Source organism: Saccoglossus kowalevskii, chromosome 12, assembly GCF_978046115.1.
Source record: "Saccoglossus kowalevskii chromosome 12, keSacKowa6.1, whole genome shotgun sequence".
In the NCBI taxonomy this organism is placed as follows: domain Eukaryota; kingdom Metazoa; phylum Hemichordata; class Enteropneusta; family Harrimaniidae; genus Saccoglossus; species Saccoglossus kowalevskii.
Window position 1 is genome coordinate 31,491,050 of NC_140652.1, and position 24,797 is coordinate 31,515,846.

At 34.0% G+C, this 24,797-nt stretch overlaps 1 protein-coding gene across 1 annotated transcript in view; it reads left to right on the top strand.

The window, feature by feature from the left end:
- LOC102805109 (E3 ubiquitin-protein ligase MYLIP-like) overlaps nucleotides 1–16,550 on the top strand; it is a 45,390-nt gene extending 28,840 nt beyond the window's left edge. Inside the window, exons 2-8 of the mRNA XM_085506569.1 lie at nucleotides 6,231–6,421; nucleotides 8,917–9,078; nucleotides 9,639–9,857; nucleotides 11,040–11,223; nucleotides 11,834–12,022; nucleotides 13,180–13,356; nucleotides 14,172–16,550. Coding sequence (XP_085362695.1) covers nucleotides 6,231–6,421; nucleotides 8,917–9,078; nucleotides 9,639–9,857; nucleotides 11,040–11,223; nucleotides 11,834–12,022; nucleotides 13,180–13,356; nucleotides 14,172–14,438 — 1,389 coding nt within the window. The 3' untranslated portion in view covers nucleotides 14,439–16,550. The remainder of the gene's footprint in view (nucleotides 1–6,230; nucleotides 6,422–8,916; nucleotides 9,079–9,638; nucleotides 9,858–11,039; nucleotides 11,224–11,833; nucleotides 12,023–13,179; nucleotides 13,357–14,171) is intronic.
- The last annotated feature ends 8,247 nt before the right edge of the window (nucleotides 16,551–24,797 follow it).

Sequence of the window (24,797 nt, forward strand, 5' to 3'; positions counted from 1 at the left end):
CATATATGGTCATGTGACATCATTAAATATGCAAGATTGTAATACCTTAAGCACTGTTACAGACAGGAACATGTAACATGTTTAGTATGAAGGCCATGCAATTTCCTTTAATATATTATTGTCCATGATGCTGATTTTGGAATGCTGCTAATAAGTCAGTGGGCTCGAAACCCGACATTGCTGCAACGCAGCTATATTTATTATTATTATTCTTCCGCCAACTTCAAACGACTTCTTCTCTGAAACGGCTGCACCGTTTTGCCTGAAAATTTGTATATATCTTCTACATGTCATGCCATTAAAAGTGACTGAAACAGATTTTCGATTAGTCACGTGGTTCGGCCGCCATCTTGGAACTCATTAATTATGCATGTCTCTTGTACCTCAAAAACTATTGCATGTACAAACATGGAACTAACGGTATATTAAAGGCAACGGACAAGAGAATTGGCCAAATTATTCGTTGACCATATATGGTCATAGAACTCATTAAATATGCATATCTATAATATCTCAGGCACTATTGCACATACAGACATGGAACCATTGCTATATTGAAGGCTTTGGACAAGAGAAACTGTCAACATGTTCAATTACCATATATGGTCATATAACTCATTTAATATGCATGTCTCCAATATCTCAAGTACTATTGCATGTACAAACATGCAACTAACGGAATACTGAAGGCAATGGACAAGAAAATTTACCAACATATTCGTTGACCATATATGGTCATAGAACTCATTTAATATGCATGTCTCTAATATCTCAAGCACTATTGCATGTACAAACGTGAAACTGACGCTATATTGAAGGTAATGGTCAAGAGAATGAGCCAACATATTCGTTGACCATATAAGGTCATATACCTCATTAAATATGCATATCTATAATATCTCAGGCACTATTGCACATTCAGACATGGAACAATTGCTATATTGAAGGCTTTGGGCACGAGAAATTGTCAACATGTTCCATGACCATATATGGTCATATAACTCATTAAATATGCATGTCTCCAATATCTCTAGCACTATTGCATGTATAAACATGGTACCAAAGCTATATTGAAGGCACTGGGAAAGAAAATTGGCCAACATATCCGTTGACCATATATGGTCATAGAACTCATTTAATATGCATGTCTCTAATATCTCAAGCGATATTCCATGTACAAACATGGAACAAACACTATATTGAAGGCAATAGAAAAGAGCATTGGCCAACACATCCGTTGACCATATATGGTCATAGAGCTCATTAAATATGCATATAACGTCTCTAGCACTATTGAAGTTAGAGACATGGAAATAGCGCTGCAATGAAGGCATTGGGCCGGAACGTCGTGTAACCTACAAGTATATACATTGCACAAATCAAATCTTCAAACTTTTTTTTCCAAATTTAATGGTGTTATGGCTCTTTTTTCTTGAAAGCCGTTAATAGCTGCTCTGCAGCTATATTTGAAATTGATCCTGGACTAGTGTAACACTACACTAATTAGGGTGCTGCAAACAGTAGCATATATTGTACTGTGCAAGTAAATTGAAAAAAAAGAAAGACTCTTTGTTAACACAACAGTGCCTTTTCCACCTCAAAAAATATCTAAATTTCATTCATGTCATTATTGTGACAATTCCAATAGTTTACATTCGAGAAAAGTTTCCATACTATATTTAATATCTAGTATCTGCTATTTGATGGCTAAGACCTTCGAAGCTACCCTGAAGGCAACAGTAGTCGGGCAGCACCAGTGCAGTGGACGACAATTTGATATGGGCAGTGAAGGTATCCATATACTCATGTAATATCCACTTGGCGGGCAATATACTGGTACCATGTAATATCCATTTTTATTCAATGTCATGTGACCAAATTTCAACCAATCATAGCAGGCGTAACAGCAGTGAGATGTGATAATATCTGCTATTCGATGGCTAAAATATTGCTAATTGGCTACTGAAGCCGGTCTTTCTGTTAATGTGTTTTGATTGGTCAAGTTGTTTTCATTTGAACCATTATGGAATCAGACTAGATTAGCCCACAGCTATGTTTGGTTCCCATTTACCTATTTCTAATTGATTCTTTTGTTTTGTGGTACCATTGTACATTATTAGGTAAAATATATATTTGATTGATTGATTGATTTGAAATTCCCTCTTTTCATCACAAATTTGCAAAATAGTCTTGTTTATAGTTTACACTTTCCTTCAAAAGATTGGAACAAAAATAGTCTAATTTTTAAAAAATTTAAAATTGACTCAAATTTTGTCTGTTGGCTTCAAAATTAAGATTCATTTTCAAAAATCTTGAAGTATACAAGAAAAGCAGAAGAATTTGGGTGAGAAAATCTTGTGGTGAAAAGTTTCATAACATGTGTGTAGTATTGCATGTGTTTGTGGGTGGTCAAGACTAATTACTAATAATAACATTGTTTAATAATTTTGTAAAATTCAATTAATGCATTATGCTTGGCTAATCAGACTGACTTAAGAATTAATTACTTCCTATAGAGTTGAGAATGCTCTCTCTGTTTTATATGATCTAATTAGTCTGCTAACGAGGAGCACATGCAGATGAGGAGAGTGGTTCCTGCCAAGTATTTCAGATTGTATTTCTTTTGTGGACTAAACTATTCATCTACAAGGGGGACTAGGGCAACTTTGTATGGGTTCTTGCCAAGATTTTGTGGTATAAACTATTCACCTCCAAGGGGGACTAGGGCAACCCTGCATGGGTTCTTGCCAAGATTTTGTAGACTAAACTATTCACCTCAATGGGGGACTTGGAAACCTTGTATGGGTTGTTGTCTAGATTTTGTGGAAAGAAGTATTTACTATCGAAATGTTTGGAGACTAAGAGGAGCATGATAAAAAAAAAAAGTTAACTCAGTTTAATCCAATGCATGTATGATTCCCTTTCTATTGGATATGCCATATATGTTTTATTAAAGGCACATCTCCAATACAATTACCCAAATTACCTTGTTATTACATGTACATGTATTTTTAGGGAATTGATACTACTACTAATATTACCAATATTTCTCAGATTTATTAGAAATGAAAGTATCTATCTTTTTTGATGCCTATATGTCTTCTGAAAGCTCTACAGTTTTCATGCAGTGTTTGTTCAAAGTTCATGTAAACCAACAATGTATTATTAATGCATTGTATACATGTATGTGGGCTGATATCAAACAGAACACAACATGACAACTGATCACTATAATGAGGTCATTTGTGTGTTAAGAGAATTATCTGCTGTAAGTGGCCATAAATATATGCGAAGATTGGCTCCAACGCTTTCTGACTTGTTCTTGGATAGACAGGCAGACAGACAGACTAATCACCCTTGTTTTCATTGAACCAAATGGTCATTATAATAGTTGTTGATGTTACACAGTGACTCAGAAACTCAGTTGGTTCATATAAAAGAGATACATGTGTATATGTATCTGATTTAAACTGTATTGTTAGCTGTATTGTTAGAGAACAGAATACCAGTATTGTATGCCTTTAATAGGTTTGTACTTGCATGTTTTTCTAGCGAGTAATTGCTTGTGATGACATTATTATGGTTTAGTATTTGTTCTATTGTGATCTTTATAGCATTGAGTTTTCTACATACTATCAACATATTTCCCATCTTCCAATAGCTTAATTATTTACAGCGTTTTATTTGATTCATTCCATTTAATGAATGTGCTCAACTATACTAGGTCGTATCAGATTAATTTACATTGTTTAGGGGGTAAGCCAACATGTAGGTCGTATCAGCTTAACAAAATTAATAGGTAAATGAATCATGTTAAAATAGGTACTAGGTCATGTCAGATTAATAATATTTATGATTGAAATAAACATGATTTAATGGATACTAAGTCATATCAGGGGTTCCCATGGAAAAAAAAACTGCAAGAGGGAGCACTGCAATTCAGCTGTGCCACCAGGTGGGAGAGATAGGGTTCTCGATCCCTACCAGGGTGTGGAGTTTTTGATAATTCTAAGTTAAAATGGAGTATTCTATGGCTTCCTTGGGGCTAAAATTACGATCAAGGCAGGTCACAGTTGAAGACTGCTGCCACATGTGATCCCTGGTTAATGAGAATTTTATGGTTGCCAGAGAATCCGCTCCCCTGGTAAGGGGGCACCTGGCCATGGCATGAGGGTGCTGCGCCCCTTTTCCCTTGTTTAAAAAAATCACTATATAAGATTAGCAAATTTTATAGGTAAACCAAACATGTTAAAATGGATTCTAGGTTATGTCAGATTAACAAGGTACAGGGTTAAAATAAACATGTTAAATTAGATACTAGGTCATATCAGATTAATAAAGTACACAGTTAAAATAAACATGTTGAAATAGATATTAGATCATCAGTTTAATAAAGTGATTAAAATAAACATGATAAAGTAGATACTAGTTCATATGAGATTAACCGAGTGCATGGTTAAATCTCATGTTAAAATAGATGCTAGTTCATTTCAGAATAACAAAGTATGGGTTATAATAAACATGTTAAAATATATACTAATTCATCAGATTTTACAACATGTCAATTCGATATACAGTTTAGAATAAGAACGATGACTAGGATGACTTCTGTGTTTGTTCGAGATGGTGACACCCGCAAGCGTTTGGCTCGATTTGTTACCTGTGATCATTTATGGAAATATTTTGTAACATTCATCATCTACTTGGCGTTTATTAATGATATTGCTGGCCTTATATTTGTGTTTATAGCTTTACACATAGAGAACAGATAAACTTCTGTGCTTGGGTGCAAACATCTACCGTATTACCCCGGGCACGTGCCCAGGGGCCTGAACATACAAAATCAGGAAAAAATGTGGGTGGGCGCTTACCCGAGGACCACCCCAAAAAAGATTTTAAAAAGTTGTTTTTGTGATGGTATGATAAGGTCAAATGAAGGAATGCTTTCGTACACTTTGTACACGTACTTATTTCTTGATTTATGTGAGGTTTCAATAAACGTGAGCATTCGGTCAAGAACTGTGAAAACACTAAGACACGGGGTCGAATTTTAAGAATAAAACTTGTTTTATGTCAGCGAATGAAGTTGTATTACTCACTGAAATTGACTACAAAGTATGGTAAGTATTGTAATCAATGCATGGTTACTTTTTTAGTAACCGTGATCAGTGCATACAAGTCGAAACGGCCGGGAAAAACTACCGCTTGTAATCCAAGATGGCGATGACCTCATTAGCATAATTTTGTTCACGCACGTATTGATACATCGCATCGTAATTACTGAAGAATAGCAGACAGGGTTATGAAACAAATAAACCTTTTATTACTGATGTGAAATGTTTACAAACTATTGTGAATACATAAACATATCCAAATGGCGATACATAAAAAACAGACTGAAAATAAACTCTGGTCGACCTCATTAACATGATTTATTCACGCACTCACACACGTGACAAAATTACAAAAACAACGATGATGCAACAAGTTCCCATCGTCGGCATGCCTCATTATGGTTATCGTAATAGACTTGAGGTCGGCAAAATGTTTTTTCTCCAACGACAGAAAAATAATCAACATGACCGTAATGCCATAGCTGTGATGAAGGATGGAAAGAAAGTAGCAAGTTTACAAAGTGATGTCTCAAAAGTGCTAGCTCCCGTTATGGATTCACAGTCAGCGAAATACTATGTTTTGAAACCAAGGCTAAGTGCGTCAAACCACTCACCAAGGTATGGATCATTGCAATATTGCAATATTGGATTCATCGTGAATGAAGAGAAAGCAGAACGTGTGCGCCACATGCTGCGTGGTTCATCTTACGTCGTTAAGTTCCAATGAGTTTTTACGTAAAAACACAAACAAAGCGACCCTTTTCAGGGCCACCACACACTCCAAAAAGAGAACTACCGTAACAAACACACTATTTAAATAAATCAAACGCGTTCGTTTTTGACAAATAAAACTTTATTGTTGACCCTGTTCTTGGCTAAAAATCACCCTGGGCGTTTAACAGAGGATGTCCCCAACATGTAACTTTTGTGAAAACAGGGGGTGGGCGCTTGCCCAGGGAGGGGCGCGTGCCCGGGGTAATACGGTATGTTGATCGGTAATATACAATATAATCTGTGGAAAAAGTTCCAAGAATAAAGTGTGTATAACCATTCTATATAATCTATGGAAAAAGTTCCAAGAATAAAGTGTGTATAACCATTCTTTTATATCTTCAGGTCTGTGAAGAGATTGGACTTTTAGAAAAAGATTATTTTGGTCTCAGGTATTCAGGAAGAAAGGGAGAGAAACTGTGGATGAATTTACGTAATCCACTGAAACTTCAGCTCAGAGGCAGGCAACCATACAGACTGTGTTTACAAGTTAAATATTTTGTACATCCTCAAGAACTACAGCAACCAAGTACCAGGTGAGTAGTGGTGCATTATGGGTGAGTGGTGTATTGTGGGTACTTGTGCATTGTGGGTTAGTGGTGCATTACGGGTAATGTTACATTTAAGTTGGTGGTACATTGTGGCTAATGATACATTATAGGTTGGTGGTGCATTGTGGGTGAGAGGTGCATTATGGGAAATGGTGCATTATAGGTTATTGGTACATAATATAATGTCCTGCAGATTTCTCTAATTTATTGAAAGCAAAATTATTAGTCACACTCAGTAAAATCTCCAAAAAATGAAAACCAGAGGTTAATAATATGTTTTCTGTAAACCAAGCTAGGGGGCTCTCTAATAAAGGCAGGCTTCCTAGGTAGCCTCCATAATATTTCTCTTTTCTGATAGGTTATTGACCGGAGTTGTAGAAGTGGTATAACAGTGCTGTGAATGACAAAACACAGATTACTGTTAGCTGTTCTTCGGTAATCACGTGGGTACACGTACACATAATTGCTATGTTCACACGACAGCATTCTATCAGAGCTTAAGGAAATTATCATGACTTCTGTCAGCTATTTGCTCAACAGATAACACTTGAGGAGTGTATCAGGGGATTATTGAATATGAATATTTAATGTGATCGGACATTCGCGGATGAGTTCACTCCCCTATCCATTAATATGAGTTACAAAATGTATCAACACGAATCAAATCAATGCAGCATATGTCAAAATAAATTGGCCATTGCTGGTTTGGCCATAATATACTGTTATTGTTGCCTACTTTTGCATGTTTAAAAAAAAGGGTCAGCTTTGTATTCAACTAAATTTTGGTAAGGTTTTTCCGAAAAAATTAGAATTTACTGAAGCTTAAATTTAATGTTGTCGTTAACCACGTGTTATCGGGTATGTGGACCAACACAGGAAATTGAACAGATTAGCAGAAATGAAAAATGCGACTGCCAAAATAAACTGACAACACTGCACAGACCTCTGACATCAACTGTACAGAACAAAAATTATTGCTAGACATCGCGAAGGTGAGACTGTTCACAGTAACCAGTGTGACGGCAGTCGGCTGAAGTCAGCGAGATGAAAGGCTTATGAACACAAAAGAATAATTAGCTGAAAACAAAAAAATTCAAATAGGATTAAAACCAGTCAAGTTACTTTCTTTCAGCTCCATGGTCACCACTGAGGTCTATGTCTTCATTGTTGAGTATAAAACACCTGTTCATTGTTGCTGAGAAACTCTCAATATTATACAGTGTCAATAAACTTGAGATGATTACTTTGATAAGTGTACATCCTGTTTATATGTGCACAGTTCAATATGTTAATATTTGTAATACTCTTATGTGTCACAACAGTCTACTTTGACCCTCTTTTGATACAAATTATTGATAAGTATTCGTCTTGTTCTTTGATCATTTCAAAACTGATTGCTGTTGCTTTTCTTTGACTGATATGGTCTTATACTGAATATGTTTTTTGAGTGAAATATGATTTTTTTGATGTTGGTAAAAATTAATTGAAATGTCAGCACAATTATGACAGTCATGTACTACATGTACAAGTCGTCCTATGTATAAACATGTTTTCTGTGACTTTCTTGAGGTATAAATTCACTACATGTATATCTGAAAATTTCTCAAGTTGATGTTGTTGAAATTCAAAATTGTATGATCCTAAAGCCTGGAATTACAAATTCTGGCCAGAATCCAGAAATAGTCAAATTAAGTAACAAAATGATTTATTTTATATTAAATAGTGTCTGAATAATTCAGTAAATTGTATTAAATAAGCAAAGTAAAAGAATATATGTGATTCAGTGAAACAAAATAACCATTTAGTGGGTCATGTATAAAGGAGGGACCAGTGTGCCATTTAACATGACTGATCGAGTTTTGTCATTATCTTGACGACTAATTCAAGAAAAAAATAAAATTGCATTTTGGCTCCTGATTTCCTTTGTATAATATTTGTGCTTATTTTGTTTATAGAATGTGAATTTCATTTCACCTAATTACGTGACTATGGTTTGATGTTTTTCAAGATCACTATATCAATATAAGATTTGTTTCTGTCAGTGGCATGTCATAATGACTTAAATGGCATAGGGCATGAGACTCACATTCTAATGCATTAGTCAGATGGTTAGGGGGTCATATATAAGACATGGGACTCGCATTCTAATGCATTAGTCAGATGGTTAGGGGGTCATTTATAAGACAAGGGACTCACATTCTAATGCATTAGTCAGATGGTTAGGGGGTCATTTATAAGACAAGGGACTAACATTCTAATGCATTAGTCAGATGGTTAGGGGGTCATTTATAAGACAAGGGACTCTCATTCTAATGCATTAGTCAGATGGTTAGGGGGTCTTTTATAAGACAAGGGACTCGCATAGATGATTCAGTATCTAGCAATGCTTGTACGCATGTCCTTTCTCATCACTTCCTGTTTGTGATAACAAACCTAAACACAGAATAATTTAATAAATTTTTGCTCACTTTTTTTTTCAGGCACCAGTATTATCTCACCTTAAAATCTCTTTTATTGGAAAATCATTTTGAACTGACAGAAGAAGAGCAGACCAAATGTTGGTCTTTGATAGCACAGTCTGAGTATGGAGACAAAGTGGAGGATCAACCTGTAGACTACCAGAGGATACTCCCAAATGTCAGGTATGAGTTTACTTCAGAACAGCGCCCTCACTGTGCTATATATGTTTAGGCATGCATAGCGCCCTCAATGTGAAATAGCTTTACATTTAATTGCTACCATGCATTGAAGATTACATATCATTATTTTGATAGTTTTAGCGAAAAATAATTGACAAAATTTATATAATTTAGTGATTTTCTCCCATAACGACATTTTGCATTTTTTTCCATATTTGTCATTGATTTTTTTGTTAAGTTAAATTTCATGTTTTGTACAGGTCAAATTGATCTAAATGTTTAAAAACTAACTTTCACTTTCAAAGGGTTTGAAAACAGTTTAAAAATGTTATAGAATAAAAGATGTTTTTTATACATATTTTATTGTCAAGTAAAATACCCACACTGTTTTGAAATTTCAAGGATCGATAGTTTTTGTGTAAAATTGTCAAAAAAATCCTGATCTGTAAACTGTTTTCACTGCTAATTTAATTGTAATTGTTAGAACAAAATTTCATAAAATCAACTTTGTGTCATGCAATTAAAGTGGTTTATATCATATCAGTTGTTTGTGTTGATTGCAGTGACAGCCACTACCCAGCAATTATTGAAGCTCATCGATCTCTTAATGGCCTAACACAAAGCTATGCAGAAATAGAATTCCTTAAACTGGTCAGTGAATTGGATTCTTATGGTGTGGAATTCTTTATTGTACGTAGTGAACAAAGACAGAGTGTAACTATTGGTGTTAATAGTACGGGTTTACAGGTACTACCTAATGAGAAGTTGAATGAGACACAAAAGTAAGTTTTAATATCAATAGGCAGCAGACAAAGAGTGCCATTGAGTTTTCATTGAGAATGCAAAAGTCACAAAACTTGTTTCGGCCTCTAAATATTGTTCCATTCTCTCCTGACATTGCATCACCAGAATTACTATTTCAGGTAAAAAACAAGTCGTGTGGCTCTCTCACTCAATGAGATCTCAGCAGCCATTTTCTCTCAATCTCAATGAGATCTCGGCGGCCATTTTCTTCTAAGATCTGTTATAAAAACCAGGACCTTTTACTCGATTTGTTTTTTACATGTAGAACTGGAAGTAATTTGAATGAATAGTTGAAACATGTATTGTTTGATTGTTAATGAAATTTTATTCTAGACACAACATATAATTTGACAGTTTTTGAACTTACAACAAAGCAAACATTACTGACAATTAAGCAACATTGATGTAATTCATCACCAATGTGAGGCTATGTAGTGTAATCATGAATATTCACAATGAAGTTATTGATGCGAAGCAAATTCAACAATGTAGTAATATGAAGCAACAATCATATAACATAAATTCTATATGAAAGCTCTGTTGTAATAATAGTGATGGACTCGCCTCAAAGAAACACATTGCTCCTTTTAGCCTTTCCACCACCATTCCCTTTTTTCTTCACAAATTCACAAAAAATGTTCATAGTCCGCACTTTCCTTTTAAAATAGCCAAGTTTTGTAAGGATAAACTGAAAATTGACTCCAATTTTGTCTGTTGGCTCCAAAATTAAGGTTCATTTCCAGAAATATTTAATATTGAAGAATAAAAGAAAAAGTATGGAATAATTTGGGCGAGAAAGTCCGGGGGGGGGGGGGGGTGAAATGGTTAAGCATGGCTGTTTCACCTTGCTTGCACCTTGTTTGAATATTCCAAAAACTAATAAAGGTTATTGATATGTTAATTTTTACCATCGTAACAAAATAAATATGCGAGAAGGAGGGAGAGAGGGGAGGGTGTGACGTTCATTTCCTATTTCACTGTACATTTAATTTTGTCTTTTGTTTTTAAAAAACGCAAGTCCGATTTCTTTGATATTATACATATAGGTACTACATGTGGCCTTCTCTCGGATTTGTTCATTTCGTGATGATATCTTCAATTCTCTAATTTTGATGAATTTTTTTTATCATTTTTGGTAATAAGTTTTTTTGTTCCCACAGAATTCCGTTTGAGGATATAAGCAGAGTATCTTACCATCACAACCGATTTGTTGTGCATTATTACAAAAGAGCAACAGAAACAGATCGCGAGTCGTCAACTACATGTCTTAAATACAGTCTTCCATCTCGCAGAGCAGCACAGGGTTTATTTCGTGCATTTACAGAAACACATACATTTTTCAGGGTAAGATTCTAGAGTACTGTAGATAATTTATTTTCACTCGGAATTTATTTTCATAAACCTTTTCAGTGCCATATTTATTTGCCTATTTTTATCAGAATCATACATACTTGGTTACAGGTGCACATCATTTCAACTACTCCTTAAAAATGGTCTTGTTTGGATTTTGTATATTACATTATTTTTTAGTGATTGAACTAAATATGCTCAGCCCCTTTCAGTACAGTGACTGATTATAGCACAACTAATAAGCTTAAAGTACATCAAAACTTCCAGATTGCTACTAGTGATGGAATTTGGCTTTAAATACAGAACATTGCATTGTCAATGCATTTGTTTTAATAAGTTTTCTGTGATATTATAAACTTCAATAATGTGGATTACATTGTCATATTGTGCATCCTAAATAACAATTAGTCGCAATGATTCTTGTTCAAAAGTAAAATCTAAATTGTTATTAATTTTCCTATTTTATTATTTTCCTATTCTTATTATTTTTTATATCTTGAATATTTCTAGCACAGGAGTTCTGTCGAAGATTTTTCTTGTTTCTTAATTCATATTTGTTTTTGTGATGATAGTCTTCATAACATAATTTGCTTGTTTCTTTCAGTGTGAAAGAGTTGAGTCAGTTGTCAGACAGCAGCATTCACATACAGGTCTAGGATCACTGGTAGCATTGGTAAAACCAACAACCTGTAAAGGGAAAATCTTTCAGTTTGATGTACAGAAAACAAGACGACAGGCATATGACAGTACATGGAGCAAACTACATCCACATAGCTGTAGTGTTTACACACTTGTAAGTACATTTCTGAAAAAGTCATTACAACACTTCCGCTAATTCTTCGTCAGTCAATAAGGGCAAATTTCATGTAGATTTGGCTAAAATATATCGTGTTACTTTCTCTACCAATGGCTAAAGAGATTTAAGCTATAAACTATTCCATGAAAATTGTAATCATTTAAAAGCATGTCATCCACAAAAATGTAAATTAAACGTAAAGAAAATGTATTGCTTGATATAAGCACATTTCAATTTCCAATTTTTCTTTGACAAACTCATGATTCTTTTTTTCCCTCATGTAGAAAGTGGCTAATAAATTTAAAAATTGGTGAAAAAAACAATAAGTATCAGCCAGCTGTAGCTAGTTTATCCCAGTTTTAGAAAAGTAATTTGCTTTCAACCATTGCATTGTGTGTTAACTCGCCCATGCTGAGGCTGTGACTGATATTACGTCATCTACCGCACATCATGTGGCAAGTCATATTGATCAAGGTCTTAGTAAATATTACTTACTAAATGTTGGCATCCATGCCAAAGCCCCCAACAATTATTTGCCTGATATCAGGATTATTAAATGTTTGACTCCAATATGTACCATGGAGTCTTTGCAATATAATCTGTCTGTTACACCAATATCTCAAGAACCACTCTTCAAAATTTAATGAAACTTAGTGTATAGATTTGCTGAACTAATGCAAGACATGATCAGTTTTTGCTTAAAACAGCTCAAATTTTCAACTGTTCCACTGATATCTCAAAAGCCACTCATTAGATTTCAATGTAACTTGTTGCATATGTGCTCTTGGGTAATCCACACACCTGATTTGTTTAGGTTTGAAATCCATTCATATTATTTAATATGCGTGAATGTTTGCTATTTCTAGATGCCTTCAATATTTGTAGCACACAGCAAGTTCTTTTTAAGCCTTCTTTGAACACTAGTGTTTCTTGATTGATAAATGTAAAATCAGTCACATGTAGACATCAATGATTATGAAAATCAAGTTGAACTTTGATGATGGCTTCCATCTTGAACAATCGTATCTCAACGAATAATGCTCTGTATAAGCAGAATTGGTCAATACACTCTTCACTTGATTACATACAGCCTTGATGTTCCTAGTATTTATGAAAGTGAAGGCATGTTAATAAAGTACATTTGTTGTTTGCAGGGTTCAGAGCTGTCATTAGCTGAATCAATTCAAGGTGCTTCCAGTAACAGTGCTGGTTCATGGGATCTCAGATCTGGTACTCTAGAAAGATACATATCTCAGAATATTGCTTTCATTAAAACAGTCGATGATAATATTGAAGAGGAGTCTAGTATTATGTCTACGGACCAGTCAAAGGTAATTTACTGTCATATGAGTGTTTTAAATGGAGAGGACTGAAAATAAATTTATTTAATTTTTGGAAAATGTAATTTATTATTTGTATTATACTGACTGATAGTATCCAATTAACTTTTTCATCTCCTGTTTATTCACAAAAGAGTCAAGTTTATAGTCTGCAATTTCTTTCAGAAGATTGGGACAAAAATAACCAAATTGTTTGAGTGAAACTGAAAATTGACCTGGTTTATGACTTATAATGACACAAAACTGCAAAAGGAATTATTGGCTCAGCACAAAATGAAAATTACTACACTTGTTTAATAAATCCCATATCGCATGGTCACTCATTGGAGATCCTCTTTATACTGGTAAAACCATTTCACTGACATTTAATTTAATTATTTTGATGTTTTTAGCATATTCACTGTGTTTTAATTTCACAAATTTGTCAAGGAAATTTTATTGTTATTTCACATTCACGTAGATTTAATTTAGCGGATTTTACTTATCAGCAAAAATACTGAAATTAAAACCCAGTGAATAATTATTGCATTTACAGTAAACTGTAAAATAATTTATTTTAGCTGGAATTAATTTTTACTGATTTTTACGAGTTAAATGTAATGTAGGAAAATATATATTTGTTGTATTTTATTTTCACTGAATCATTCCTGCAGTGAAAATTAATTCCAAGCGAAAATAAATTATTTTACAGTATCAGTCATGTTATGACATTTATGTATTTAATATATATTCATTATGTATTTCTTGTGTACCCCTGGTAGTCATATATTTATTATGTATTAATGTATTCATATGATTTCTCACAGGTCTCCACAAATTCAGACAAATCTGAAACAAACAGAACATCAAGAACATCAACACACAATGACTTAATCCTAACTTTACGCAATGAAGTGACACAATTAAAGGAATCTCGTCTCTGTCAGGTGTGCCTTGATAATAAAATTTCAACTGCTTTCTGTCCATGCGGTCACATGATGTGCTGTGTGCCTTGTGCTCAGGAATGTAAAAAGTGTCCTCTCTGTCGAGCAGAAATAACATATATCCAAAGAGTATTCTATCCATGCGACTGATGAAAGCAGCCTTGTGATTGGATGACATCTCATATTCAATGAGTTTTCTTTCCATGTGACTGATGAAAAAACCTTTCTGATTGGATGACATCTCATATTCAATTAGTTTTCTTTCCATGTAACTGATGAAAGAAGCATTTTGATTGGATGGTATCTCATATTAAATGAGTTTTCTTTCCAAGTGTCTGATGAAAATAATCTCCTAGTTGGATGAATCTGCTATAATCTTTCTCTTTGACTGATGAAAGCAGCCTTGTGATTGGATGACATCTCATATTCAATGAGTTTTCTTTCCATGTGACTGATGAAAGAACTTTTCTGATTGGATGACATCTCGTGTCCAATTAGTTTTCTTTCCATGTAACTGATGAAAGAAGCCTTCTGATTGAATGGTATCTCAAGTGACTGATGAATATAATCTCCCAATTGGATGAATCTGCCATAATCTTTCTCTTTGATTGATGAAAGAAGCCTGGGGATTGGATGATATTTGATAACCATCACTGTGAGTGTCCGAATTGGCATTCAGCTCCAAAAGAGTTTGAAAAAAAAATTCTGAATGAATGACATTTGGTAATATTCATACAAAATAGATTATCTCCATGTGATGGATGAAAGAAGCCTTCTGATTGGATTAAATTGTACAATGGCTGCCATAAAGATTAAAAGCTGTCTCACATCTGATACACCAGAGATAATGGCTGATATGTTACAATAAACAAATCTGATCCATCTATAATTCTGGTGTGCAAATATTTTATTAATCCTATTATTTCTGATGATGTCATTTCCTGTTAACACTTTATGATCGATAACTGAGCATAAGGCCTTAAAAAGAAGAAAAAATTCCACACAGCGCCCTCACCACCAAAAATTGTCAAATCATTTGTTTTTCACTTTTTTCCACTGCACAGCACTTGCTGTTGATAAGTTGATTAATCCTTCAAAATTTGGGTCCCATCAAATATTTTTGCAAAAGCAAAACAAAATTGCCCCATTTTTGAAAAATATTTTTACCAGAACTTTAGGCCTAATAATAGCTAGGATCATAATAGCTACCTCTAAATCTTTTGACCAATTACACCTCACTCAGTTTCATAAACAATGTATAATGGGAATTAGAATACAAATACTTTAATATACCAAATTATATCGAAAATATACAATCAGATGTTTTTATAATATAATTGTTTTCACTTTTATTTATGTACAACCTCATTACTGGTATAGTCTAACGACTATTTTGAAATACTTTTAATCAATTTATTGATACCTTCATAATGATATTTAACTGGATATTTGATAATTTTATAATGCATGCAATTTAACTTGTCATAACTTGAACATAAACACTAATACTTTTTTAGTGACCAGATTTCAGAAAGAGATTGTTATGTACTAAAGCTAGTGAGTACAAAACTAACTTGTTTGTGTGATCTGGATATCACCACATACTATGGTGTTCTGTTTGAATGACAGTACAGGTAATCACTGTTCCCTTTAATTTTTTTGAATCTTGAAAACAAATTTGCCCATTTTCCCTTGAAATATTTTTTTCTGCATACAAAATGCATGGAAAGTTTCTCAAAAGACAAAATTTCACTGAAAAACTACAATTGAATTTAAAAAAAATTGAGCGAAAATAAGAGGGAACACTGTAGGTAATGTGGGTGAGAAGATTATAGACATGAACAGTTCTGAAGAACTAACAATCTGTTCTGAAGAACATAAAAAGAACAGACATACAAAAATATTTATGAAGAACATGCACAAATAGTTTTGAAGAACACGCATACAAAATCAGTTTTGAAGAAGACTAATAGTTCTGAAGAACTCACATATACATATTTAGAGTTCTGATGACTGGATCTCATCAAAAAGAGATTCGTCTTTTGAAGAACAAGTTTAATTTCTGTTTTACCAGTACAGCATTGTCAGTTGATTATTTATCCCTAAATTATTATTTTACCTTATCAGCAAAAATAGTGAAAATAATTTGTAAATGACAATAAAGTGATCTTTAAAATTTTAGAACAATTATGACATCCATAAATCATTTGTACATGAAAATTTATAGGTTTTGTGTTTTTAATAAACATAAACACCATTACAGATATATGTCATGTGACTGTGTTACAGGGATGTATGTCATGTGAATGTATTACATTGATGTATGTCGCGTGAATGTATTACAGGGATGTATGTCACGTGAATGTATTACAGGGATGTATGTCATGTGAATGTATTACAGGGATGTATGTCATGTGAATGTATTACAGGGATGTATGTCACGTGAATGTCTTACAGGGATGTATGTCACGTGAATATTTTACAGGGATGTATGTCACGTGAATGTATTACAGAGATGTATGTCATGGGAATGTATTACAGGGATGTATGTCACGTGAATGTATTACAGGGATGTATGTCATGTGAATGTATTACAGGGATGTATGTCACGTGAATGTATTACAGGGATGTATGTCACGTGAATGTATTACAGGGATGTATGTAATGTGAATGTATTACAGGGATGTATGGCATGTGAATGTATTACAGGGATGTATGTCATGTGAATGTATTACAGGGATGTATGTAATGTGAATGTATTACAGGGATGTATGGCATGTGAATGTATTACAGGGATGTATGGCATGTGAATGTATTACAGGGATGTATGTCATGTGAATGTATTACAGGATGTATGTCATGTGAATATATTACAGGGATGTATGGCATGTGAATGTATTACAGAGATGTATGTCATGTGAATGTATTACAGGGATGTATGTCATGTGAATGTATTACAGGGATGTGTGGCATGTGAATGTATTACAGGGATGTATGGCATGTGAATGTATTACAGGGATGTATGTCATGTGAATGTATTACAGGATGTATGTCATGTTAATATATTACAGGGATGTATGTCACGTGAATGTATTACAGAGATGTATGTCACGTGAATGTATTACAGGGATGTATGTCACGTGAATGTATTACAGGGATGTATGTCATGTGAATGCATTACAGGGATGTATGCATGTGGATGTATTACAGTACAGGGATGTATGTCACGTGAATGTATTACAGGGATGTATGTCATGGGAATGTATTACAGGGATGTATGTCACGTGAATGTATTACAGAGATGTATGTCACGTGAATGTATTAAAGGGATGTATGCATGTGGATGTATTACAGTACAGTGATGTATGTAACGTGAATGTATTACATGGATGTATGTCATGTGAATGTATTACAGGGATGTATATCACGTGAATGTATTACAGGGATGTATGTCACGTGAATGTATTACAAGGATGTATGTCACGTGAATGTATTACAGGGATGTATGTCAGGTGAATGTATTACAGGGATGTATGTCACGTGAATGTATTACAGGGATGTATGTCTTGGGAATGTATTACATGGATGTATGTCATGTGAATGTATTACAGGGATGTATGTCACGTGAATGTATTACAGGGATGTATGTCACGTGAATGTATTACATTGATGTATGTCATGTGAATGTATTACAGGGATGTATGTCTTGGGAATGTATTACATGGATGTATGTCATGTGAATGTATTACAGGGATGAATGTCACGTGAATGTATTACAGGGATGTATGTCTTGGGAATGTATTACATGGATGTATGTCATGTGAATGTATTACAGGGATGTATGTCACGTGAATGTATTACAGGGATGTATGTCACGTGAATGTATTACATTGATGTATGTAATGTGAATGTATTACAGGGATGTATGTCTTGGGAATGTATTACATGGATGTATGTCATGTGAATGTATTACAGGGATGTATGTCACGTGAATGTATTACAGGGATGTATGTCACGTGAATGTATTACATGGATATATGTCATGTGAATGTATTACAGTGATGTATGGCATGTGAATGTATTACATGGATGTATGGCATGTGAATGTATTACAGGGATGTATGTCACGTGAATGTATTACATTGATGTATGTCATGTGAATATATTACAGGCTGTATGTCATGTGAATGTATTACAGGGATGTATGTCATGTGAATGTATTACAGGGATGTATGTCACGTGAATGTATTACATTGATGTATGTCATGTGAATATATTACAGGGTGTATGTCATGTGAATGTATTACAGGGATGTATGTCACGTGAATGTATTACAGGGATGTATGTCACGTGAATGTATTACATTGATGTATGTCATGTGAATATATTACAGGGTGTATGTCATGTGAATGTATTACAGGGATGTATGTCATGTGAATGTATTACAGGGATGTATGTCACGTGAATGTATTACATTGATGTATGTCATGTGAATATATTACAGGGTGTATGTCATGTGAATGTATTAAATTGATGTATGTCATGTGAATGTATTACAGAGATGTATGTCATGTGAATGTATTACAGAGATGTATGTCACGTGAATGTATTACAGGGATGTATGTCACGTGAATGTATTACAGGGATGTATGTCATGTGAATGTATTACAGGGATGTATGTCATGTGAATGTATTACAGGGATGTATGTCATGTGAATGTATTACAGGGATGTATGTCATGTGAATGTATTACAGAGATGTATGTCATGTGAATGTATTACAGGGATGTATGTCATGTGAATGTATTACAGGGATGTATGTCACGTGAATGCATTACAGGGATGTATGGCATGTGAATGTTTCACAGGGATGTATGGCATGTGAATGTATTACAGAGATGTATGTCATGTGAATGCATTACAGGGATGTATGTCATGTGAATATATTACAGGGATGTATGTCATGTGAATGTATTACAGGGATGTATGGCATGTGAATGCATTACGGGGATGTATGCACGTGGATGTATTACAGGGATGTATGTCATGGTGTTAAATTTATTTTCATTATAAATTTGGTTCATTGCTGCACATATATAGATTTGCCTGTTCAATATACCAGTTGTTGCCATTGGTATATAGCGCCATCTGGTGGCAGCATATTATCAGTCTGCTTCAGTATTTTTGTTTTCCCGGCTACTTTATATTTTTTCTGTTCTAGAATTCCATTTAGGGCGACGGCAGCCCGTCCTATGCGTAGTTGTTCCACCTGCGTAGTTCCCATAACCTCATACAGTGTTCCGACGGGAACATAAACACCATAAATCATATGGCACATAAGCTTATGTATTCATTTGACAATTTACTTCAAGATGGCCGTATAGCGGCCATTTTATTTTTAAAAAATCATCAAAATTAAACCTTTCTGCCATTTCAGATCCTGATTTTTGTCATGTATGGATGTTTCGTTCAAACTTCGTGCAAACATTGGTGACTATGTTGTATCATAATGCTTCAGGATTCAGTGCAATTCTGCTGTGTTCAGTGTATTGTCAGTTTGTCTCTTAGATGTGATTAATGCATCTTCCGAAGCTACTCCAGACTCGAAGTCAAAAACTAGTTTGCCATGAATTTTTACACAAGAAGGATAATGTAGAAAACCACAAGACAAAGAAGCATTTATTAAATGTTTTGAAATTTGTAGACTTTTAGGTTGCTCCAAAATAAATATATTTTACATTCATTATTCGTAAAGTTCGACATTTTCATTTTCAACGCACATTGTATTTAACTTGTATTTAAATATATTTCATTTGTTTAAAGTTCTGTATGGAATTTGTGTCTGTAGTCTAAAGATGTTTAATGAACAAGTCATTAATGTATTAGAAATATATTTATAGTTAGTAAGAGGGTTGCATGTCATATATGTGTTTGCTGTATGCATTTCATAGTATACGAGTGTTGCTCGCCATGAACACTTCTTTTAATCTGCAGATACCTACCAACTGTTGACAGGATCTTACAATCTAGATAAAACAATAGAAAGAAGCAAATGAAATACAATTACCAACTGAAGCAATCTTGCTGAAATCTAAATACAAATACCAGCTAGAGGAATTATTCTGAAATCTATAGACAACTGCAAACCAAATGCGTCTAGTCTAAGTACCATCTGAAATTACCAACTGAAGGTCCTGTATTGTAAATCTAGCAAATACCGGTCTAAAACATGATATTTACTTAAATATTTAGGTATGCTGTCACCCATGTGACAAAAATGTGAATATAAGGCTAAACACCGTCTTCTCGCAGCACAACTCATATTCAAGGATGTTAGATGGCGCTGTTTAATCTGCAGTAAAATTATGACGCTTGTTCTTGTCTGACAGGGAGCGAGCCTTGTGTTAGCTATAGCTACGGAAATACGGTCCTGTCTTTTGATTATTTTTTTCTATACTAACCGCTTACAATTACTACAGTTCTATGATACGACCTTCAACTTGCGTCTCTGTCTGTCGTTTTTTAGCTCCGCTGTCGACTTTGTCGAGCGGAGCTTATCATATGAGTGATTGTCCGTCGTCGTCCGTCGTCGTCGTCGTCGTCCGTCGTCGTCGTCCGTCGTCCGTGTCAATGTTTTACTTTTTCGACTTCTTCTTGAAAACTACAAGCCTGAATGCTTTGATACTTGGTGTATATGTACCTTGGGTAGACCTCTCTCAGATTTGTTCATTTCATGATGATATCTTCAATTCTCTAATTTTGGTGAATATTTTTGTCATTTTTAGTAAAAAGTGATATTTTCGACTTCTTGTTGAAAACCGCAAGTGCAATTGCTTTGATATTACATATATAGGTACTACATGTGGACCTCTCTCAGATTTGTTCATTTTGTAATGATATCTTTAATTCTCTAATTTTGGTGAATATTTTTGTCATTTTTGGTAAAAAGTGATATTTTCGACCTCTTGTTGAAAACCGCAAGTCCAATTGCTTTGATATTACATATATAGGTACTACATGTGGACCTCTCTCAGATTTGTTCATTTTGTAATGATATCTTTAATTCTCTAATTTTGGTGAATATTTTTGTAATTTTTGGTAAAAAGTGATATTTTCGACTTCTTGTTGAAAACCGCAAGTCCAATTGCTTTGATATTACATATATAGGTACTACATGTGGACCTCTCTCAGATTTGTTCATTTCATGATGATATCTTTAATTCTCTAATTTTGATAAATATTTTTGTAATTTTTCGTAAAAAGTGATATTTTCGACTTCTTGTTGAAAACCGCAAGTCCAATTGCTTTGATATATTATACATATAGGTACTACATGTGGACCTCTCTCAGATTTGTTCATTTTCTAATGATATCTTCTGTTCTTTAATTGCCATGTGCATTGCTAACAGCGGAGCTATCTCAGCCGACAGGCTGCTTGTTGAAATGTCCTCCGAAGAGCTCGACTAGAACCGAATACAATTAAGACGGTGACGTCAACGTAATTTTGGCAATAAGTGACATAATTCCACCTGAATCACTGCAATGTATTCGTTTGCAGGGTCTGTCGTATTTATTTATTTATTTACAGAAAAAAATGACACTGTCTACAAGTATCTACATATTGTATTGCACTCTATTTGAAATTAGAGAGAGGATATACGTGTATTTATCGTGCTACCCAGGTAATTGTTTTGTGTTTCTCTCAAATACCTACTTAAAACATTAAAATGGGAAAATTTAACAAGCCGTTCAGCAACTACTACTATCTCCGACCTAGAGCTTTTTATTGATAAGAAATTTGAAGAATGTGTAGTAACATATTAAACTACAACTGACACATGTTTGAACGATAAAAAAAAAAAAAACAAGAAAAGCACACCGAAAGAATTCTCCAGTAGAGGCGTCTCTATACTTGTTCATATACTTGTTGAATAAACGAAATCCAAAATGAATGGTCTACAGAACTACGAATAACCCAGGTAGCCGATGATACTACACTCTTTTTAAAAGCAAAACAAAATAAAGGTTCCATTCATTCTTCATTCTGTGCCATGCTACATAGCGTTGGCTATCATGGATCTCCATCTATCAATGTTCCAAGTGCACGATATCGTTTGTGTTGGCTATACCTTCTGTAACCATGACGTCATACTGTCAAGCATCTTCTCTCTCTGTCTACCCCTACTTCATTTCCCATCAATTTTCCCTGTCGTTACTAAATGTTCCATTTCTTTTCTTCTCATCACGTGTCCAAAGAACGTTGCCTTGGCACTTTTAAAACGTATCGCTAACATATTCTTAATATATTTTTATGGTATTAAAAAAATCACAAAATTAAACACATAATTGTTATTGGTAACTATAGCGTGTGCGGTATTCGATTGTACGACATTTGGCAACAAACATTACTCGTCACATCTTGCAAAACGATGATAGCGGTTTTATTGCATCTTGGAAATGTAGTCTTCTACACATGTCAATTATTTCTTGATAAAAAAATAATATTTCACATAAATACATAAGAACCAAAAAATTGCCCTAACTTGCCTAATCTATATGCTTTTCACAAATATGCAATTTAAAAGTAATCTGGTAGAGGATGTTGGAACGCGAATACTGTACTAGAAATTAGCCAATAGGTAATTTTTAACAGAATCCGTCACTATCTGAAAATACTGACAAAAGTTTACAATTTGGCCGCTAAATCGTATAAAATACAAAACCTAGATCTTTAATACATGGAACAGAATTTCTAACTACTGGTATTGTTGGTCATTATTCTGTTATAGCAGAACATTGGGGTGAATGCATAACATAAAATGACCAATTGTATGTACAAATTCACGCGATATCTATGTAATTGTACAAACCTATATAATTGTGTTCTGTGGGTGAGAAACTTTGGCACAGTGCATGTGTACATAATTGTGATCTTCTCTTTGGCGCATAAATGAAACTGTCATGTGACATACTTTACTGCACCCTGTTCATATATTATCATTGTTACTATAGTATACAGTCTTTCAAATGTCGAAAGTCCAATAATCACGCGAATCACCAAACAAGAAACATTCTATGAACTCAATTTATACGTAATGTGCAGTATAGTTTCAGTCACTTGCCGGTGGATACTGTGACTCAGCGAGCAGATTAAAGGAAGATTACCAGTAAACTAAGTAAAATAAAAACACACAAAAAAAAACACACACATACACTAAATTCTACAACTGCTGGTGTTTTATTGAAACACTGCTGTAAAGAATTAACTGTTATATTCGACCACTGTCATAAGTTTATTGAATTATTCTTATTGAATTGTTTTTTTTAAATGAAATGAGTGATATAGTGGATATTACATTCGTGACTCTGCACACGATTTATTATATTAATGTTATTTCTTCTTGTCAGATTGTATATTTTCCCTGTATCACCCATTTATGGCGGAACCACTGTTTAGACTCATGGACCATTCTTGACAGTAACACTAGTATGTTTTAACTGTTTTTTTCTTCTCAGTTTACAAGATGTTTAATATTCTTAGTGTGTTGAATAATTCCACGTCTACGAACACAATTGGAACTATTTGGGGATAATTGGATTCGCTTAAAATGTGCTACTGTAATGGTTTGTTTTCACAAAAATGTTTTATTTGTTCGTTTTAGATTTTTTCTGATAATTTCTTGTATTGATATCAGAAATGAGAAAATTAAGAACAATACTACCCTACAGTGGCACATTTTAAGCGAATCCAATTATCCCAAAATAGTTGCAATTGTGTTTTTAAACGTGTGATAGCACAACGCAACTAAAATTAAATTTAAAAAGTTGATATTTGATCTTATTTCTAATTATACAGAATTATGTCAATGAAAGAGCTAAAATCACTGAACAAATAACAACTTTGTTTTCTCGTCCCTGTTCCATAATAATATCCCGTTTCAATGTGCCGCACCTCTATATCAATGTTGGCGTAAATATCCGCTCTGCGTACGTGAACATTACAGAGACAAAATGGTGAGTACACTTCGTATTGCTTATTGTAAATATTTTGTTTTTGAAGTACACATAATGCCCAAATTGAAATAAAAACATTTTCCCTTAAAACCTTCTCAGTGCAACGCTATGTAACAGTTAAATGGCTGGTATTAGCATTCCCTGCATGTACTCGTGTGTCAACTTTGAATGGAACCCGGCATTTGTGTTGTGTACAGTCACGCAATCATTGAAATGATAGAAAACTCATCATAAATATCATCACTTACAGCTGTTTGCTGTGTAATACCACTGATTCTATTATTTTTGATCGCGTGACGCAGATTGAAACAGACAGTAATATGTGGTATATTTCCTCTCCTCCCGATTTGTGTTTAGATTGAAGACAATATACTTGAAGGAGGCGCCACGTTGCATCCATGTAACTAATAACTTTTCAAAATATATTGTTTTCTATATTTCTGTGTAAGTGTTGCTGATATTGACGTATTTGTTTGAGTACTATTACTTATTTACA